The 18,347-nt window shown below is 35.4% G+C and overlaps 1 protein-coding gene across 1 annotated transcript; it reads left to right on the top strand.

Annotated features, from left to right (window-relative positions):
• Positions 1-10,105: 10,105 nt before the first annotated feature.
• Positions 10,106-14,345, top strand: LOC128240144 (P-granule-associated novel protein 1-like). The gene has a single exon (XM_052956666.1). The coding sequence runs from the start codon at positions 10,332-10,334 to the stop codon at positions 12,531-12,533; it is 2,202 nt and encodes a 733-aa protein (XP_052812626.1). The 5' UTR covers positions 10,106-10,331; the 3' UTR covers positions 12,534-14,345.
• The last annotated feature ends 4,002 nt before the right edge of the window (positions 14,346-18,347 follow it).

Raw genomic sequence — 18,347 nt, 5'->3', positions numbered from 1 at the left:
AGAACAGAACGTGCTTGCGTCAATTGTTTAACCGACTTTGCGAGTGATTTGTGATTACCGGAAGTGGGTATCCGATATGGTAGGTGCACACGTGCACGTTTGAGTTGGTATTCAGAGCCAGTTAAATTGGTTAAGCAAAAATAAGTTCCGTGTAGTGACTTTACTAAATCAACATTTATAACAATGGCTAACTCTCAAAATTGGCCAAAAAGACGTACAATACGTTAATGTTCCTATTGTAGAGTGAAACAGAAGCTGCAGCCAACAGATAAAAGGTTTGGCAAAGAGTTGTAAAAAAATATGTGCAGTACTTGAACTTTGTAATAAGATGCTTTATAGACAATAAGCTAAAGAAATGAAACGGAAGCATGTACAAATGTATAATTTAAAAACGCGTAATCGGTCCTGATAAAATCCACTTAAAGCTTTTAAGAAATTTTTAGAACATATGAAAGGTACTTATAAAAACACGTAAACGTAATAATGTCAGGAAACGAATTTTTATGACAGTATTGAAAATTAAAAGTGGAAGCTTCTTTCTGAAAATGTTCTATTTATACGCGTATTTATATAAAAAACAGCTGTCTAGGTAAAGGCATACTCGCGATCGTATAAAGTATAAACATGTAAGCTGAATTTTAGGTGTAATATCTAAGGTATGAGTCGGGTTGAAAATTATCTGCAAAATTGTAAAGGATGTTATATGTTGCTAAATTTATAGTGTCTATATAATTTGAAACTCATCAGTTAAGCGTTAAAGTTTATATGATATTACTCACAGACAATCAGACACTTTAGGTGAACATGGTTGTGCTAAGGTTAACTGTGTGGCTATTATTTGGATTTATATCTTCCACATTATTGAGCAAGCATTGTCCACCACAATGTCAATGCCGAGACAATGTGGTTTTGTGTGGAGTTATTCCTATCTCGGACGTTCCCCTAGATACTGGAGTGACGGAAGTCCAACTGACCGATCATGACCCGAGTCCGCTGTTTATGGAGGTATTCATGCAGAATGCGCTATGGACACACATACACACACTGGACATAACATGCGCAGATCAAACGCAACTATTGAACCGTGTTTTTGTGGGATTAGGAAATCTCACAAAACTATGTTTCCATAATGAGAATTTGATTCACATGGAGAACGACGTATTCCAAGGACTAGATTCTCTAAAAGAGTTAGATTTCTCCGGACAAAAACGCCTGCTCCTTAATGACCTATTGCCAAGTTTGAGAAACTCAGACTTAGTCCATCTTGAAAAGATAACACTGTCATACATACAAACATCTCACGCAGAAACAATAGAACTTGGAAATGATTTCTTCAGTAGCTTGAGCTGTAGTGGTAAGAGAAATATCAAGTATGTTAATATATCTAATGTGAAAATTGGTAAATTTAATATAGATTCGATTTTAAAAGCAGGTCTGTGCCAGTCGTTAGAAGAACTTATTTTACGGTATAATCATTTCCAAAACTTTTACAATGTTTTCTTTCGTACTTCGTGTGAAAGTCTAAAAATCTTGGACATGAGCAATTCATTACTTCCACATTTGTTTGACTTCCTTCTTAAAGACGTAGGCTTCTTCTGCCGGGTACTCAGCTTCTTTTTCAATATAGAAGAGTTATACATGGGTTCCATGGTAGTGTCTGCTCCTATCAAAGAGACATCGGAACTACATTTAAAAGACTGTCTGTGGCCGCTTCGTAAGGTGTCTTTAGCGAACCAACGATTAGAGTACATAAACATTTCTGTCTCTGATATTAGTAATATGATGAAAGAAAGTTTAAGCTGGATCGATTTATCGGGGAACCAGATTGAATATTTATCACCAGGACTCTTTTCACAATCGGTGAACCTCAAACATATCAACCTCTCGAAAAACAACCTTGGAAAAATGCAGAAGTTACATAATCAAGACTTTGAAACCTTTCTACTAAATAACAATGAACTTCGTTTCCTTGGCTTAGCTGGAAACAACATTGACCAATTACCGTTGCTTACGCTACAAAATAAAAGCAAACTAGTAAAGCTGGACTTGTCAGACAACAGATTGGTGGATTTGAACTTCAATGTAGATGATCTTAGGAGTATACAAACACTTAATCTAAGTAACAACTTGATAAAATCATTAAACGCAGTTTTAATGCATAAATTTGATCTAATGTCTGCAGCAAACGGATCTATGCGTCATCTTGATATATCCGGTAACCCATTTGTGTGCTCTTGTGAAGACGAACAAAGGGAAGCGATTGAATGGATCAGAAAACGATTCGGAACATTAATCAATGGTTATTTTAACGCGTATGCTTGTTTCCTAAATGGTAAAGAAATATTCTTTCTCAAAGACGAGGACTATGTATCTGTGTTAAAGTATTGCAAAGAAGAAAAAATGAAGGTCATTATTGCTATAGTTCTTCCATTAACAGTTGTTTTGGGTAGTGTATTTGTTGCCGCGTTTCTACTCGTAAGACGAAAAAGGAAGAGACAGTTAGAAAGACAAAATTTCATTGAATGCATTAAATTGGGTCAGTTCCGAAAAAAGTATATTGTGTTCTTGTCCTATTGTTCGGAGGACGCCGTCTTAGTTGAAAGTAAAATACGACCTGGGATTACCGAAGGTCTTCAGGAATTGACACAATATAGTGGTGAGTTGGTTTGCTCAGGCGATCTCAGTTTTAGACCCGGATTCCAAATTGGGGAAGAAATAATAAGATGTATAGGGGATTCTGCTGTAACAATCATTGTTGTTTCTAATTCTTTTTGCGCCAAACAGTGGTGCAAAAGAGAGGTTCAGGAATCATACGATCAAAACAGCCCTATGATTATTTTACTTGTTGAACATGTGGAACCAAACTTGATGGGTACTGTTCTTATGAAGTTGTTCAAGCGGTTTGCGCATGCGTCTTGGGTTGCTGATGATGATGGAGGGCACATTGAACCAGATTGGTCCATACTTTGCCAGTCCATTATTGATCTTGCTACACGAAGTAACTTCTTAAACTTGTCCAAACGTTGATATATGTATGTACCTTAGTGTGTAACCAACGAACAGTTAGGGTGTTTGTTGTCATCATTTGCGCTACGTGGAACCTTATTATTCGCCCTGGACCATTCCTCAAATGTAAATCTTTGTTTTATGGATGGGAGGCAAGCTTTTGACTGCGTCTGGCACGATGGGCTTTTCTACAAACTTCTACAAACCTTCATGGATCATACAACACTCATTGCAGTAATAGAGATGTATACTGCAGTTCAAAGTCATGTGAAATTAAAGGGTTTATCGTCTGAAAACTTCGACGTCCTGACAAAGAAATCCTCAAGGCCGAAAGACGTCACCGATAATGTACCTTGTATTTATAGACGGACTTATAAAGGAGTTGCGTGACAGTGGTTGTGGGATGTGCATTTATATTATTTTCATAGGATCACCAACGGTAGCCGATGATATGATGTTGTTGTCTTTATCTAAACACGGAATGGATACTATGATGAGCATTTGTTTTAATTACTCCCGAAAATGAATATTTTTATACAATGCATATTTGTGCTGTCTTCATATTCAACAACCGTTTACATCAATGTCATATTTTCCATCTAGGCAATGAACTTATCAATGAATGTGATGCGTATGCACATTTGGGAATTATTTTTAACTCCACCTTGTCATCGACAAGCTCCTTAAAGACTGCGTGTATCAAGCTTCGCGGCACGTACCTCAACATCTGCAACAGTGGAATCCATCCGAAGTCGATGTCTCTATTATCTTTGAAGACTTTTTATGAGGGTGTCAAAAAGCTTAAATATCTGTATGGTTGCGGGACATGGTACTTTTACTCAAAATCAGACATACGAAAGCTCGAAACCATTTTGCATTTAGTGCACTTATGATTCACCCTATTGAAGTGTTTATAGACTATATATAACTTATATTTTTCGGCCAATTATGTCGACTGCCGGCAAAATATTTGGCTAAGGAAATATTTAACCATAGAATTGTCAAGTATCTCCATTGTGACAAACAGACTGTCGGCTTTGTTCCGGACGAATTTCGCTCTTTGATGAAATATTCATAATATAAATGCATAGTGCCTTACGTAGACTACGGTACGTTCCCTTATTTCTACGATTGGAAAAGAATTCTCCAATATAAGGTGCTGAAAATTGAAAGGCAAAATGTTTTCGAATCCAACTTAACTCATGGTGGCTCACCCCAAGCATAATCCCACCGGGAAAATATTCACATGTATGGTTAGCGGCAAAGGCCTCTTCAAGACTAGTGTCAATGTGTTAATTTATAATGAACTTAATTGCCTCATTTATAACGAGACGAAACTCTCGCAACTGTGAAATGTTTCATCTTATGTCTGAAAGCCTGCCAGAACATATCATGCGCTACTGTTATAAGATCGATCATGTGAGGCAACCACTGTGTAGCATGTCTTTGACCTTAAAGGTTGGGTTTATTTTAAAAAAAATCATGACTCTAAGTGGGAGTGATCAGTGTCTCAATATATTGAACATTTCAGCAGAAATTTCAGATTGGAAATTGACTAGTTGGGATTTAGTAAAGGTGCTTAAAAACATGGTTGAATTTGCGTAATGTAACCTGGTATAACACATAAAGGCAGTGCATATATTGCCTCTAATGAAAGCGCGTTTGCTAAAAATGAAATACTCATCATTATATTGCATTACGTGTCGTTGTTATTATTACTTCTTTAAACGCTTAATGACTGTAATAACTGCTATTTCGTATTGACTACTAATCTGAACAGTTTGTTTTAGTCTGCCACACTATTGATTCAACATACAGAAATCTTGATGATATATACGAGCAATAATAACTCGAAATAAGTAACGTAATACAAAGAACTTGTTTTTACTCTTATAAACAAAACAACCTTTTTACATTTGTATTTCCATATTAATTTAATCATTTACGTTCGATTCTCCTTATGCAGTCTGGAATTTAGAATATTGCTTTCGTCTCAAGGTTCCAAAACCCTGCAAATATAAGCAAATAAACCAAACATCTCGAGCAATTACTCATTTATATCTTAGTTGTGATATTTGAGTTGTTCGCTGACCTTGCACGTATAGGTGTATTTATCCGTCAAATTAAAAAAACAAACTTACATTTATTTTGTATGTTTATATTTTGTCCATTGTTGTGTATATACATGCATTTTTCGACATTTGAATTGTACTTTGGTACCAACTAAACCTGCTGTATATATGTAATGCTTTCGATGTTTGGAGGAAATAAAAACTATATCTAAAGATCTATCTTTCTCCCACCTCAGATAGTAAGAAGTAGATCCAATAATTTAACCATGCTAGAAATTCTTGCCCACCGGCGAAGATAAAAGGCCCGTATGGAACTCCTTTTTAATTGTCACCACATTGTAGTTACCTGACAGTCATCTGTAGCATCATAGAAACCTTGTCTTGTGACAATATTTAGAATGCTAATTAAGTAATTCTCGTTATAAATGTTATCATTTAAAGATTTTTCTCGCACCTTTCAAGAAATAATGCTCCACTCTCATCAGAACTATTTAAAGACCGTTTTGACTATTCACATAATCTGAACCACTGCGCGCATATCCATGGCAACCACGAACTTTCAAATATACATTTATTTTCACTATGCACAAAATGGTTCCAGCAAAAAATATATTTTGACTTAATTTTGTCTATCTGAGGTGAGAGAAAAAGCATCTTCCATGACCGCTCGTGTAAGATAGGTTCATCCTGACCCTCGCGTAGGGTGTTTTGGGAAACTCGGTAAACCTCGTTTCCGTAAAACACCCTACGCTCGGGTCGGGATGGACCTATCTTACACTCTCGGCCATGGAAGATACTAATAATCTATCTCACTTTGTATCAGCTTGATTTAACCTTTAAAATTCACAAAGTTCTTGTAGTTAAATCTGGTTTTGGTTCAGATTTTCAATTTTCTTCTTTTGTATTAAAACTACATCGCACCCTTTTCATGATGATAACCCTATGAAATTCTCTTTGTTTCAACAGCATTTAAGTCGTATTTTTTTCTCTTGCTCGAAACTAAGTATAATTGTTGTTATACACAGTTTGTGTTTGTACTTGTTTGACAATATTATTTCTTTAGTGTTTTTTCGTTTTGATTTAAGGTAAAATTCAGCACTAAAACATTCTTCGAAATCATTAAGCTGTTTCTGCTAGAATATGTTTTGTACTCTTATTACTAGACACTTTTTGTATATATTTATATTAAATCTGTGACCATAATTTTGTTTTAATGGTCGTATGCATATATATGCCGCTTATATCATAAAGCTTTGCATTTGTACTGAAGGACGCGCTCAAATGATCGTTTACACACATTTGGAAATCAAAAGTGAAAAACTGTATATAGTGAAATAATATGAATAACTTGATTCGTGGCCAGAAATTGAAAATAACAACGTAAAGCATTTATTTAAGAAAGACAACAACATTTACCGAAGCGTCCCGAATCAGCTTTTTTCAGCCGATTATCCCATTCTCAATTTGATTCTGATAAAAAGGGTATCTTTTGCATGGTACAAAAACGACAGAATCTTTCCCGACAGCGATTCTCCCGAATAAAGAGTATTAACAGAAAGTGACAGTGAACCGGCAATAACGGAAGACTTCGTTTAGATAAACCGTTTGACGTGATAGACCCGTCCCATTCAAGAATCGTGCGACGGCGGATTTAAACTAGAATATTTATCCAGATCAATACTTATGTGGAAAACTACAGAAACAAGCTCAATAGCCAAAACTTTAAACATACACACTTTCCATCGGTCAACGTACAAACACCCTCAAAAGACACTGTTACGACTTTGATCCGATACAGCAGAATCAGCTACGACATAGTCACGATTGTAGTCCGACTAGACAAAATCGGCCGAGTTTCCCGAATGTAACGGGACGCACCCAGCTGTCGGTAGTGTTTTACCGCCCACCTCCGCACTATTTCCGTTCCTCAAGATTCTGTAACGATTATTTACGACAGCTTTCAGACGTCGATGGTACATTCAAGATCATTTAGGATATTTATCTGACTTTTTTTTAATTTTTCATGTCGAAGCGCTGTCTGATCCCAGAAGGGAATGTGTGAAAGCCGCAGAAAAAGATCCAGATCTTTCAAATATCTTAATATAAACGTGTTTGCGTTACGGCCGAGGAAAAATTGTTTGTACCAATCGCAACAAAACAACATTAAATGTGAGGTGAAGCAGCCGATAATGATCTATCACTCGCAACATTTTTCAACCGCAACAGAAAGCATTATATCTAAGGTGATGCAGCCGATAATGATCTATCAATCGCAACAACAAAGCATTATATGTAAGATGAAGCAGTCGACAATGAGCTTTCAATCGTAACAACAAAGCATTATATCTAAGGTGAAGCAGCCGAAAATAATATATATTAATCGCAACATCAAAGCAGTATATATATGTAAGATGAAGCGGCTGACAATGATCTTTCAATCGCAACCACAAAGTATTATATCTAAGGTGAAGCTGCCGAAAATGATCTATCAAACACAACATCAAAGCATTATAGGTAAGGTGAAGCAGCCGACAACGATATTTCAATCGCAACAACAAAGCACTATATCTAAGGTGAATCTGCAGAAAATGATCTTTCATTCGCAACAACAAAGCATTATATCTAAGGTGAAGCTGCCGAAAATGATCTTTCAATCGCAACAACAAGGCATTTTATGTAAGGTGAAGCAGCCGAAAATGATCTTTCAATCGCAACAACAAAGCATTATATGTAAAGGTGAAGCAGCCGAAAATGATCTATCTCTCGTAACAACAAAGCATTATATGTAAGGTGAAGCAGCCGAAAATGATCTATCACTCGCAACAACAAAGCATTATATCTAAGGTGAAGCAGCCGAAAATGATCTATCACTCGCAACAACAAAGCATTATATGTGAAGTGAAGCAGCCGAAAATGATCTATCACTCGCAACAACAAATCATTATATCTAAGGTGAAGCAGCAGAAAATGATCAATTACTCGCAACAGCAAAGCATTATATGTAAGGTGAAGCAGCCGACAATGATCTTTCAATCGCAACAACAAAGCATTATATGTAAGGTAAAGCAGTCGAAAATGATCTATCACTCGCAACAACAAAGCATTATATCTAAGGTGCAGCAGCCGATAAGGAACTTTCAATAGCAACAACAAAGCATTATATGTAAGGTGAAGCAGCCCATAATACTATATCAATCGCAACAACAAAGCATCATATGTGAGGTAAAGCAGCCGATAATGATCTTTCAATCGCTGCAACAAAGCATTATATGTAAGGTGAAGCAGCCGACTATGATCTATCAATCGCACCAAAAAAGCATTATATCTAAGTTGAAGCAGCCGATAATAATATATCAATCGCAACAACAAAGCATCATATGTGAGGTAAAGCAGCCGATAATGATCTTTAAATCGCAGTAACAAAGCATTATATGTAAGGTGAAGCAGCCGATAATGATATATCAATCTCGACAACATAAGCTATATATGTAAGATGAAACAGCCGATACTATAATACAAATCGTAACAACCAAACATTATATGTATGGTGTAGCAACCGTATCGGATCTTTCAATCGCAATAACCAACCACTGTATGCGAGATGCAGCTACCGATCGTGATATATCAATCGCAATAACCAAGCAGTACAGTTGTATGTATCTATGCGTTATCTGGATATATAAGGTAACACATTTGTGTACTCTTCTTAGGACCAGATCCTGACTGGATCAGAAAACGATCAAGAGCATTAAATAAAGATCTATCAAAAAATGTTAATGTCACCTAAATGGGTGGTAGATAGCTTTTCTGGAAGACGATGACTATGCAGTTGTGTTAAGTACAAAAGATGAAGCCCATTGCCGCTGTAGCTTTTTTTTATCTTGTTGTTTTTCGGGGATGTCTTTGAGGCCGTTTTTTTCTCGTAAGACGAAACACACAACACGACATTTGTTTGACAACATTCAAATGAGTCAGTTTTGAAAAAAGTCTAGGTTGCTGATCATGTTGTTCGGTGGATGCCGCCCTGGTTGAAAGCAAAAGTATACCTGGCGTAAGTGCAGGTCTTCGGGATTTGATGAAATATTGCGGTGAGTTTTTTTTTTCTTGTGACCTTAGTTTTTGACCGGGGTTCAGATAACGTATGGTGACCAATATGACGTGGTTGATGTTCTAGTGACCCAGCCATAAAACTGTTTTATGTCAACTTATTATAAATCTATGTCATCACTTAAAGTTTTTTAACCGATTAACAGTGATTTTCCCATTATATTGACCTATAACAAGTGGTAGGTGCATGTGTCCTCTACAACACTCTCTAAATGGTCTTCCGCCTTCTTCAAATTAGTTAGTTCCAGACCCGTCCGCGAATGATTTCAGCGAGTTTACGAGTTTACCCAGAGTGTTGACCTATACGGTGAATATATCGTTGAAGGCGGTGTTCTAAACCAGTCAAACTCGTTAAACGAGAAGTGATTCCCTTGTCGTGACAATATTGTCAAGAATACAAAAAAATCTATCACTATTTCTTAAAATCGAATGCTCTGACATTTTGCCACAAAAGGAAGTACAGTTGCGTACTTGTTTATGTTCCTGTTGTAGGATAAAAGACAAGCTGCAGCCCCCCCCCCAAAAAAATAAAATAAAAATGTGTTACTTGCTTTAAGTTCACAATTGCTTTACGAACAGTAATGAGGTGTCCCACAAGAAAGAGTATGGTATGGATAAATACTTATGAGTGAAAACATTTTGTAACCTTATATATCTGAAGTACCTCAATTTTGCAAGTAAATGCTTTATAGGCAATTAACTGAACTAATGGAAACGGAGGTTCAAAAATATGTATTATTTAAAACGTTTAATGTAACCATAACGGCCTTGCTTAATTCCACGTAGAGCTATTAAGAGCTACTTAAACATACTTAAAAAAACACTATGAAATGTAACAATGTAAGGAAATGACTTTAAATAACTGACCCTATTTATTCTCAAGGAGTTTCTTAACGTTGTGCATTTATAGAAAATGGTTTATGAGATATTTAATCATAGCTATCTTGATAAAGGCGTAACTATTTCACATGTCAGCTGTGTTTTAAGGATAACGATAACTTGAATTTAGTTTGTTCGACTATTACACAAATAATAGAACAAATATTTCATGTGTTGCTGAATATAATTGTGTCAATATAATTCGTAACTAAAAACTAATAACGTTGAAGTAATAAAGTACTACTCATAAACGATCAGACACTGTAAATGAATATGGTTGTGCTAAAGTTAACTTTGTGGACATTATTTGGATTGATATTTTCGACAACATCAGCCACGTATTGCCCAAAACAATGTGAATGCCAAGAACGTGTGATATTGTGTGGGGATATTCCTATTTCAGACGTTTCCCTGAAAATAGGCTCGACGGAGGTCCATCTGACCAATCTAGATGCGAATCGGCTGTTTGTGGAGGTTTTCATGAAGAATGCCCTATGGACACAAATGCAATCACTGGATATAACATGCGCCGGTCAACAAAAGCTATATAACCGCGTTTTTATGGGTTTAGGGAATCTCACAAAACTAGGTTTTCATAATGAGAATTTATTTCACATGGGAAACGATGTTTTCCAAGGATTAGATTCTCTAAAGGAGTTGAATTTCTCTGGGCAAAAACGCCTGTTCCTGATTGATATATTGCCAAGTTTAAGAAACTCGGACTTAGTCTATCTTGAAAGGGTAACATTGTCATACATACAAAAATCTTACGCAGAAACATTAGAACTTGGATTTGACTTCTTTAGGAGCTTGAGCGGAAGTGGAAAAAGAAATATAAAGTATATCGATTTATCCCACGTGAACATTGGTATACTTGATTTTGCTTCATTTGTCCATGCTGGGTTGTGCCGCTCGTTTGAAGAATTTATTTTACGGTATAATCATTTCAAAAACTTTTACAATAGTATAGTTCCTACGTGTGAAAATTTTAAAATCTTGGACATCAGCCATTCATTACTCCCAAATTTGTTTGACTTCCTTCTTAAAGACATAGACTTCTTTTGTCAGGCGATGAGCTTCTATTATAATATAGAAGAGATATACATGGATTCCATGGTAATGTCTGTTCCTATCAGGGAGACATCGGAACTTCATTTTCAAGACTGTCCTTTGCGGCTTCGAAAGGTGTCTTTAGCTAACAATCGGTTAGAGCTCATTAACATTTCTGTCTCTGATATAAGTAATATGATGAAAAAAAGTTTAAGCTGGATTGACGTATCCGGGAACCAGATTGAATATTTATCACCAAGATTCTTTTCTCCATCAGTAAACTTAAAACATATCAACCTCTCGAAAAACAACCTGGGAAAAATGCAGACGTTACATAACCACGACTTTGAAACCTTTTTAATGAACAACAATGAACTTCGTTTTCTTGGCTTAGCTGGAAACAACATTGACAAGTTGCCATTGCTTACGCTACAAAATAAAGGCAAACTAGTAAAGCTGGACTTGTCAGACAACAGATTGGTGGATTTGAACTTCAATGTAGATGATCTTAGGAGTATACAAACACTTAATCTAAGTAACAACTTGATGGAATCATTAAGCGCAGTTTTAATGCATAAATTTGATCTAATGTCTACAGCAAACGGATCTATGCGTCATCTTGATATATCTGGTAACCCATTTGTGTGCTCATGTGATGACGAACATAGGGAATCGATTGAATGGATCAGAAAACGAAATGGAACATTAATCGATGGTTATTTGTATGCCTGTCTCCTAAATGGGAAAGAAATAACCTTTCTAGAAAACAAGGACTACGCGACTGTGTTACACTATTGCAAGATACAAAAAATGAAGGCCATCGTCGCTGTAGTTGTTTCATTACTTGTTGTTTTTGTGGTTGTGTTTGTTGCCGCGTTTCTTCTCGTTAAAAGAAAAAGTCGGAGACAGTTGGAAAGACAAAGATTATTTGACAGCATTAAATTGGGTCAATTCCGAAAAAAGAATCTTGTTTTCTTGTCTTTTTGTTCAGAAGACGCCGACTTGGTTGAAGGCAAAATACGACCCAGGGTTATAGAAGGTCTTCGGGAATTGACACAATATAGTGGTGAGTTGGTGTGCTCAGGCGATCTCAGTTTTAGACCCGGATTCCAAATTGGGGAAGAAATAATAAGATGCATCGAGGACTCTGCCGTTACAATAATTGTGGTGTCTAATTCATTTTGCACTAAACAGTGGTGCAAAAGGGAGGTTCAGGAGTCATACGATCAGAACAACCCTATGATTATTCTACTTGTTGAACATGTGGAGCCAAACGTGATGGGTAAAGTTCTCATGAAGTTGTTTAAACGGTTTGCGCATGCGTCATGGATTGCTGACGATGATGGAGGTCACATTGAACCGAATTGGTCCATTCTTTGCCAGTCAATTATTGACCTTGCTACACGAAGTGACTACTAAACCTACTTCAAAATCATTAGGCTGTTTGTGAAATGCTGATATATGTTAAATATTCTTATAAAATGAAATTGTGTTGTACATGTTTCTATTATTTAGTATATCAACTGGAGTATGTTTTTATGGTAATATGGATTTATATGCCGCTTTCGTTATACAATAATATTGTCTATAGTGAAAAAAGAGATGTCTAAATGATATAAATAAAAATATAAAACTCTGATCTATCACAATTTGCGCATATTCTTAATGAATCCAATCAAACATTATGAATCCCAAAACAAATATTTGTCTAAGGAAATAGGTCAATTTTTTATACAAGAAACTCACAATGTATCGCTAGTTTTTATCAGATTTCTGTACAAAAATAAAAAAAACAAGTTACAAGCCCTTCTACCTAGATTATTTTATGTTTTGCTATTATAAAAATAATCAAGCATAGTATCATAGTAGAATTTCTTGTTTTGAATACCTACACACCTCTTATTTCTGTGTATTTTAGGTAAAAAAAGAAAACAAGAAATATGGACATTGTTACAGATTATTTTTTCCATTACAAAACTAAACAGATGTAAGAGCCCCTTAAACTGATATTCTGGCTGGGATATATTTCACTTCTCAAATACACATTCACGATTTTTACTGCCGTTCTTGATAGGACCATTCCCGATTAAAGTTTATCACAGATCCTGTGATTCGTGGCTAAAAAAATACATTCATTTAAATACGACAATAATCAGATAGTATTCAGGAACGTTCCTATTCAGCCATTATATGCCGATTTATCCCGATTATCCCGTTTCTGATCAAATGTGTACATTCCGTATTATACAAAAACGACCGAACTTTTCCCACGCGTCCTCAGGCAATGAGCAGACAGTGAACTGACGCTGACGGAACAAATCCATAAGAAAACAGCTTGACATGATAGTCCCGTCCTATAAAAGAATCGTGCGACGGTGGATTCGAACATAAATATTTCTCCAGATCATGCCCGTTCTTCAGGGATCGTCTAGACCCCGCCCAGAATACTCAAGGGCATTGGTTCAATTTCGTGTTTTCAGAATGTTACTGGACACACCCACAACTGTCGTGAGTGCTTGGCCGACATCCCTGGATCATTGCCGATTTGTCAATCTATTCCGAACGTAAACGACTTCATTCAAACATAGGACATCATTATTATAAAGACAATGATAGAACACTCCAGATCATTGAGGATAGTTATCCGAGTTGTTCACTGTCTTAATCAATGCACTGTCTTATTTGAAACGGGAGCCGTAATATCTGTAAACTCCGCTTGAAAAGGGTAGAGTTTCATTTAGTTTTCTTGAACGGGTTTTGAGCTACGACCAAGGTCAATTGTTTGTATCAATCGCATCAATCAAACACTATTATGTCAGATGTAGCAACCGTCCATTATCTTTTAATCGTTTGAACCAAGCTTCAAATGTAAGATGCAGCAACCGTCCATCAGAAGAGAGACTTAGTAAAACCAATTATGGTTAATTCTCAATTCCTTGATTTACTCACTGTTTATGCGTTTCATCACTCCTCATTTTGTATGTATATTATGCATTTCTGTAGCTCAAATGCTTATTTACTTTGTTCAATATTTTCTGCAATAAATACTGGTTAAACCAACCGTCCATTATCTATCAATCGTATCAGCCAAGCATTATATGTACGATGTAGCAACTGTCCATTAACTTTGAATTGCAACAACCAACCAATGTATGTAAGATGCAGCTACCAATCGCACTCTATCAATCGCAACATCTTATTACAGTATGAGTAAAGTGCAGCAATCGATCATGCTTTATCAATAACCAAGCATAATACGTAAGGTGAAGCAACCGATCATTATCTATCAATTACAGTAACCAAACATTATGTGTAAGATGCAGCAGCCGATCACGATCTATTAATCACACCAACCAAACTATATACGTAAGATCCAGCATCGCTCATATATATCCATCGCAACAACAAAGCATCATATATTAGGTGCGGTAACCGTGCGCATGTGGGTTTGGTTTGTGGTCATCAAGCCGGACAACATGGTTTTATCCGGCTACTGCGGTTTCCCCCATAACACAAAACCACACTCTCGCGTAACGTCGTTCCAACGAAACTGATACATATAATGTTGTTACAACTTCTTTCACAATCTTTGATGAATAAATAATACTTAAAGTTTAATCTAAACTAATACTTCAACACTTGGAAACAAGGCCGTGATATCGTTGATTTACTCATATCAAATGCATTTCGAAAAAGAAGGTGCATGATCAACATTTCTTCATCAATGTGTTTTAATACTGTAGTAGAAATACAGAATCAAATTCAGTAGCTGGAAGCTTTAAAGCTGCACTCTCACAGATTGAACGTTTTGACAACTTTTTTATTTTTTGTCTTGGAACGAGCCATTTTGTTGCGAAAATCCATGGAAACCAGTTTTTTAAGACTGCTGACCAAAATTTAGATCGCAGATTTTTATATTAAAGTTCAAAAATTGATGTTTTATGCATTTTTCTTTAACCGTTGGTAACGGTTTAAGCCATAAAACATTAATTTTCGAACGGAAATATGACAATCTACGATTTGATCAACACCAAAATACAAATAACAATTATATACACAAATATCGCTCAGCATAATTTATAAACTGTATACAATTATGAGTGTTTATAAAGGATTGTTGGGGGACCGCCTTGGAACGTTCAGCAAACTGTATTTTTACTTGGACTTTAAATAAAATTTTCGAACGCACATCCTCAAAGGCAAAATGTAAACAAGTGGTGTCATTCATGTCATTTGGGATAGTCCTCGAAAAGAAGCTTCCATTTTCTGAATCAAACTATTTGGACATCGTGACCAAGTTTCAACCAACATGTTAACCTGTCCGGAAAAAAAGATATACATGTAACATTTGTTCCTTTAGTGTTGCCTTTATTTGCTTTGATACCTTACACAGAAAACCTTTGTACTTTACCCTTGATCGGCCTTTGCATAATCAAACACAGCCGAAGGAATTCAAATTAAAACCAAAAATGATACCTGCATAGTTTTGACAATGGTTCTATTTCTTCCTTCGTTGATACTTATACATACTCATGTAGCTTACATTCATCTAGTTTTCAACATAATGTAAAATATGATGGGTGTCAAGTCATAAAGCGAAAATGCGAAAGAAATGTCTTAAATATGTGTCAAGGGAGATAAGTGAGTAAGGGAATAATGCATATTTGTCATTTAGTTATTCCGACTTTTAGGTCATTTACAAATAAGTGGTGCTGGAGTTTAAATATTCTTAAGTATTAAAATGTCTTTGTTTTCAAATGTTTCTTTGTCGCTTCATATCTTGATTAATTTTCCCTTAACGTTTCAAGCTGCCGATAATTGTACAATTGTATCATAGCTTTGTTTGCCACTGTACTGTTGTAAAGTCTTTTGCTACCATTTAAAACACAAAATAGGCTCATTTTTAGCATCGCCCCCAATTGAGCTAAAGATTGGTTTCATGGATATAATGCCGTAGTATTTCGTTCCATTATATAGACCGTTCAATACACTGTTTACATTCCAAATAATTTTGGACCATTTCTGAGAAAAACAGTTGGTAAACGGTAGCAAATATGGAATTTTATACACCAGTTATAGAGTGGAAGTCTTAGTTATTGATAGAGCGGAAGTCTTATATATTGCGTATTAATCTTTATGATAAACGGATGATTTTAATTTTAAAATAATGAATTACCGTTCTTAAATGGAGATGGTCCTTGTTCGCCACAATATGCTGTTTTTATTGCATAGTTGATAAGATTTACTAGAATATGTACAGATGTAAAAAAAATCAGCTCTCGCAGTAAATTTATGACGTAAAAACTTTTAAAACATGGTTTCAGCTATTATAAATTAAGAAAAACTTTCTCAAAATTTGATAATGGTCATTATAATCTTATATCAAAGTACAATAGTGGTCTTAAATTGCTGATTGCTAATAGTATTGCTCATCCCGATTTTTATGGTGATGTTTTAAAGAAAAGTCGTAAAATTGAAATGTTTCCAGCAGGTAGATGGGCAGATAGACTCAATGAATTACTTGGATTTTATTTTAACCGTGGATATAAAGGCAATACTTTGAAGAGTACGTACCTTCTAGTTTTTGAAGATGAATTCCTGAAACAAAATATAGGGATGAATATAGTATTCTTAAATAACTAAGCTTTCAATCCTTTGATTTTATGAACATTTTGCAAATTCATGTTATCTTTTAACCTTCTTTGGCCGTCTCTACTAAGCTTCCAGTCCGTCAAATTTATGAAAATTTTGTAGATTCATGTTATCTTTAAACCGACTTTGGATAGCTCGGAGTTTGTTTGGCATATGATGTCATTTTCCTCAAATATTTTACATCGGTAATCATATGGAAGAATATATTAGCTAATATTATACCTCACATGAATTTGTCCCTTCTTTGTATATATAAACTCGATCGGTCCGTATATCACTGTATTTTGATGAAAATCTAGTTAAATGACGTCAGCGGTCCATATTATATTTTTGGCCGGTCCGGACCTCGCCAAAAATGTAATATGGACCGCTGACGTCATACAATTGGTTAGAGCGGCTTGCTATTTTCACAACGGCGAAAACATGTCGCAAGTAAACATTATTAGCTTTGTTCAATAAAACCCATTTAAATCGCTTTAAAAATATTGAATTGTAATGAAAAGTGTTCGGTATAATAAAAGAAATATAACACACCACTTCGGGCCATATGGCATTATAAGGACCGGTAAGTCAGCCCCCGAAGGTGAATGGACCTCGTCTAGCGCCTCGGTCCATAAACATCTTCGGTGGCTGACTGGCCTGTCCTTATAAAGTCATATGACCCTCAGTGGTGTGTTTATTTTTAATAATGTTTTCATTATTTGTTCCAAGTTTTAGTACAATTATGCTTTTTATTATAACACTCTATAATCACACAGTCTTAAACCATTTATTTTAAAAAGCAGACTGTGTGTGATGCTAATAGTTTCAAACAATGACTACATCGTATCTTTGAAAGGTTTTTGCATTAAGTGCTCTGAATTGTATTCGTCCGTCTGCAGATAGAGCTGGGATCTGTTATCATTTAAGTACATGGGGTTTACCTATAAGTTTATTAATATAAATAGTAAATTGACATTTTACTGACCATTCCAAGGCGGTACCTAACAATCCTTGATAAACATACCTAGATTTTTTTTATATATAGTATGTATGCACTGTGCTTTTTGTGGAGTTTTGTGCTATTCTTCCATGTTTCTTGTTTGTGATTTTTTTGTTTTTGTGTTCTATATCTTTGGCGATTACCCAGTACCATTAAACCGGGTTTATGTTTAAACTTTTTGCTACTGAGCTTGTTTCTGTAGTTTTTCATGGAAGTATTCATAGTTTCTAATAGCTTTGTTACAATCTATCACAAACACAATGTCGTTATATATAAAGCTTGCTATATCAAATATACATGTATTTGCATATATTCATTTCTTTTTTAAAGTTAATCAATACATTTTTTTTTTTAACAACGAAAGACTATGATTACCAGAAAAATTAATTATGGAAAGAAAGTAGTTTTGCATTCAATTAACGTTAAGGAGAACCTCACGCATGTTAATAGATCACAACGGATTGGGCAACTACTACTGTTCCTGACTAATCTGAAATGCATTTTATGTTTTGCTGTTGTTTAAAATCAATATAATAATCTCTATTTTCAATATAACGAACTGATAACAAATTGAAAGCGGATATATAATCAATCATAAT

The sequence above is a fragment of the Mya arenaria genome, chromosome 7, assembly GCF_026914265.1.
Source record: "Mya arenaria isolate MELC-2E11 chromosome 7, ASM2691426v1".
Taxonomy (NCBI): domain Eukaryota; kingdom Metazoa; phylum Mollusca; class Bivalvia; order Myida; family Myidae; genus Mya; species Mya arenaria.
Note: the sequence above shows the minus strand (reverse complement) of the source record. Positions and strands in the feature narration are given on the sequence as shown.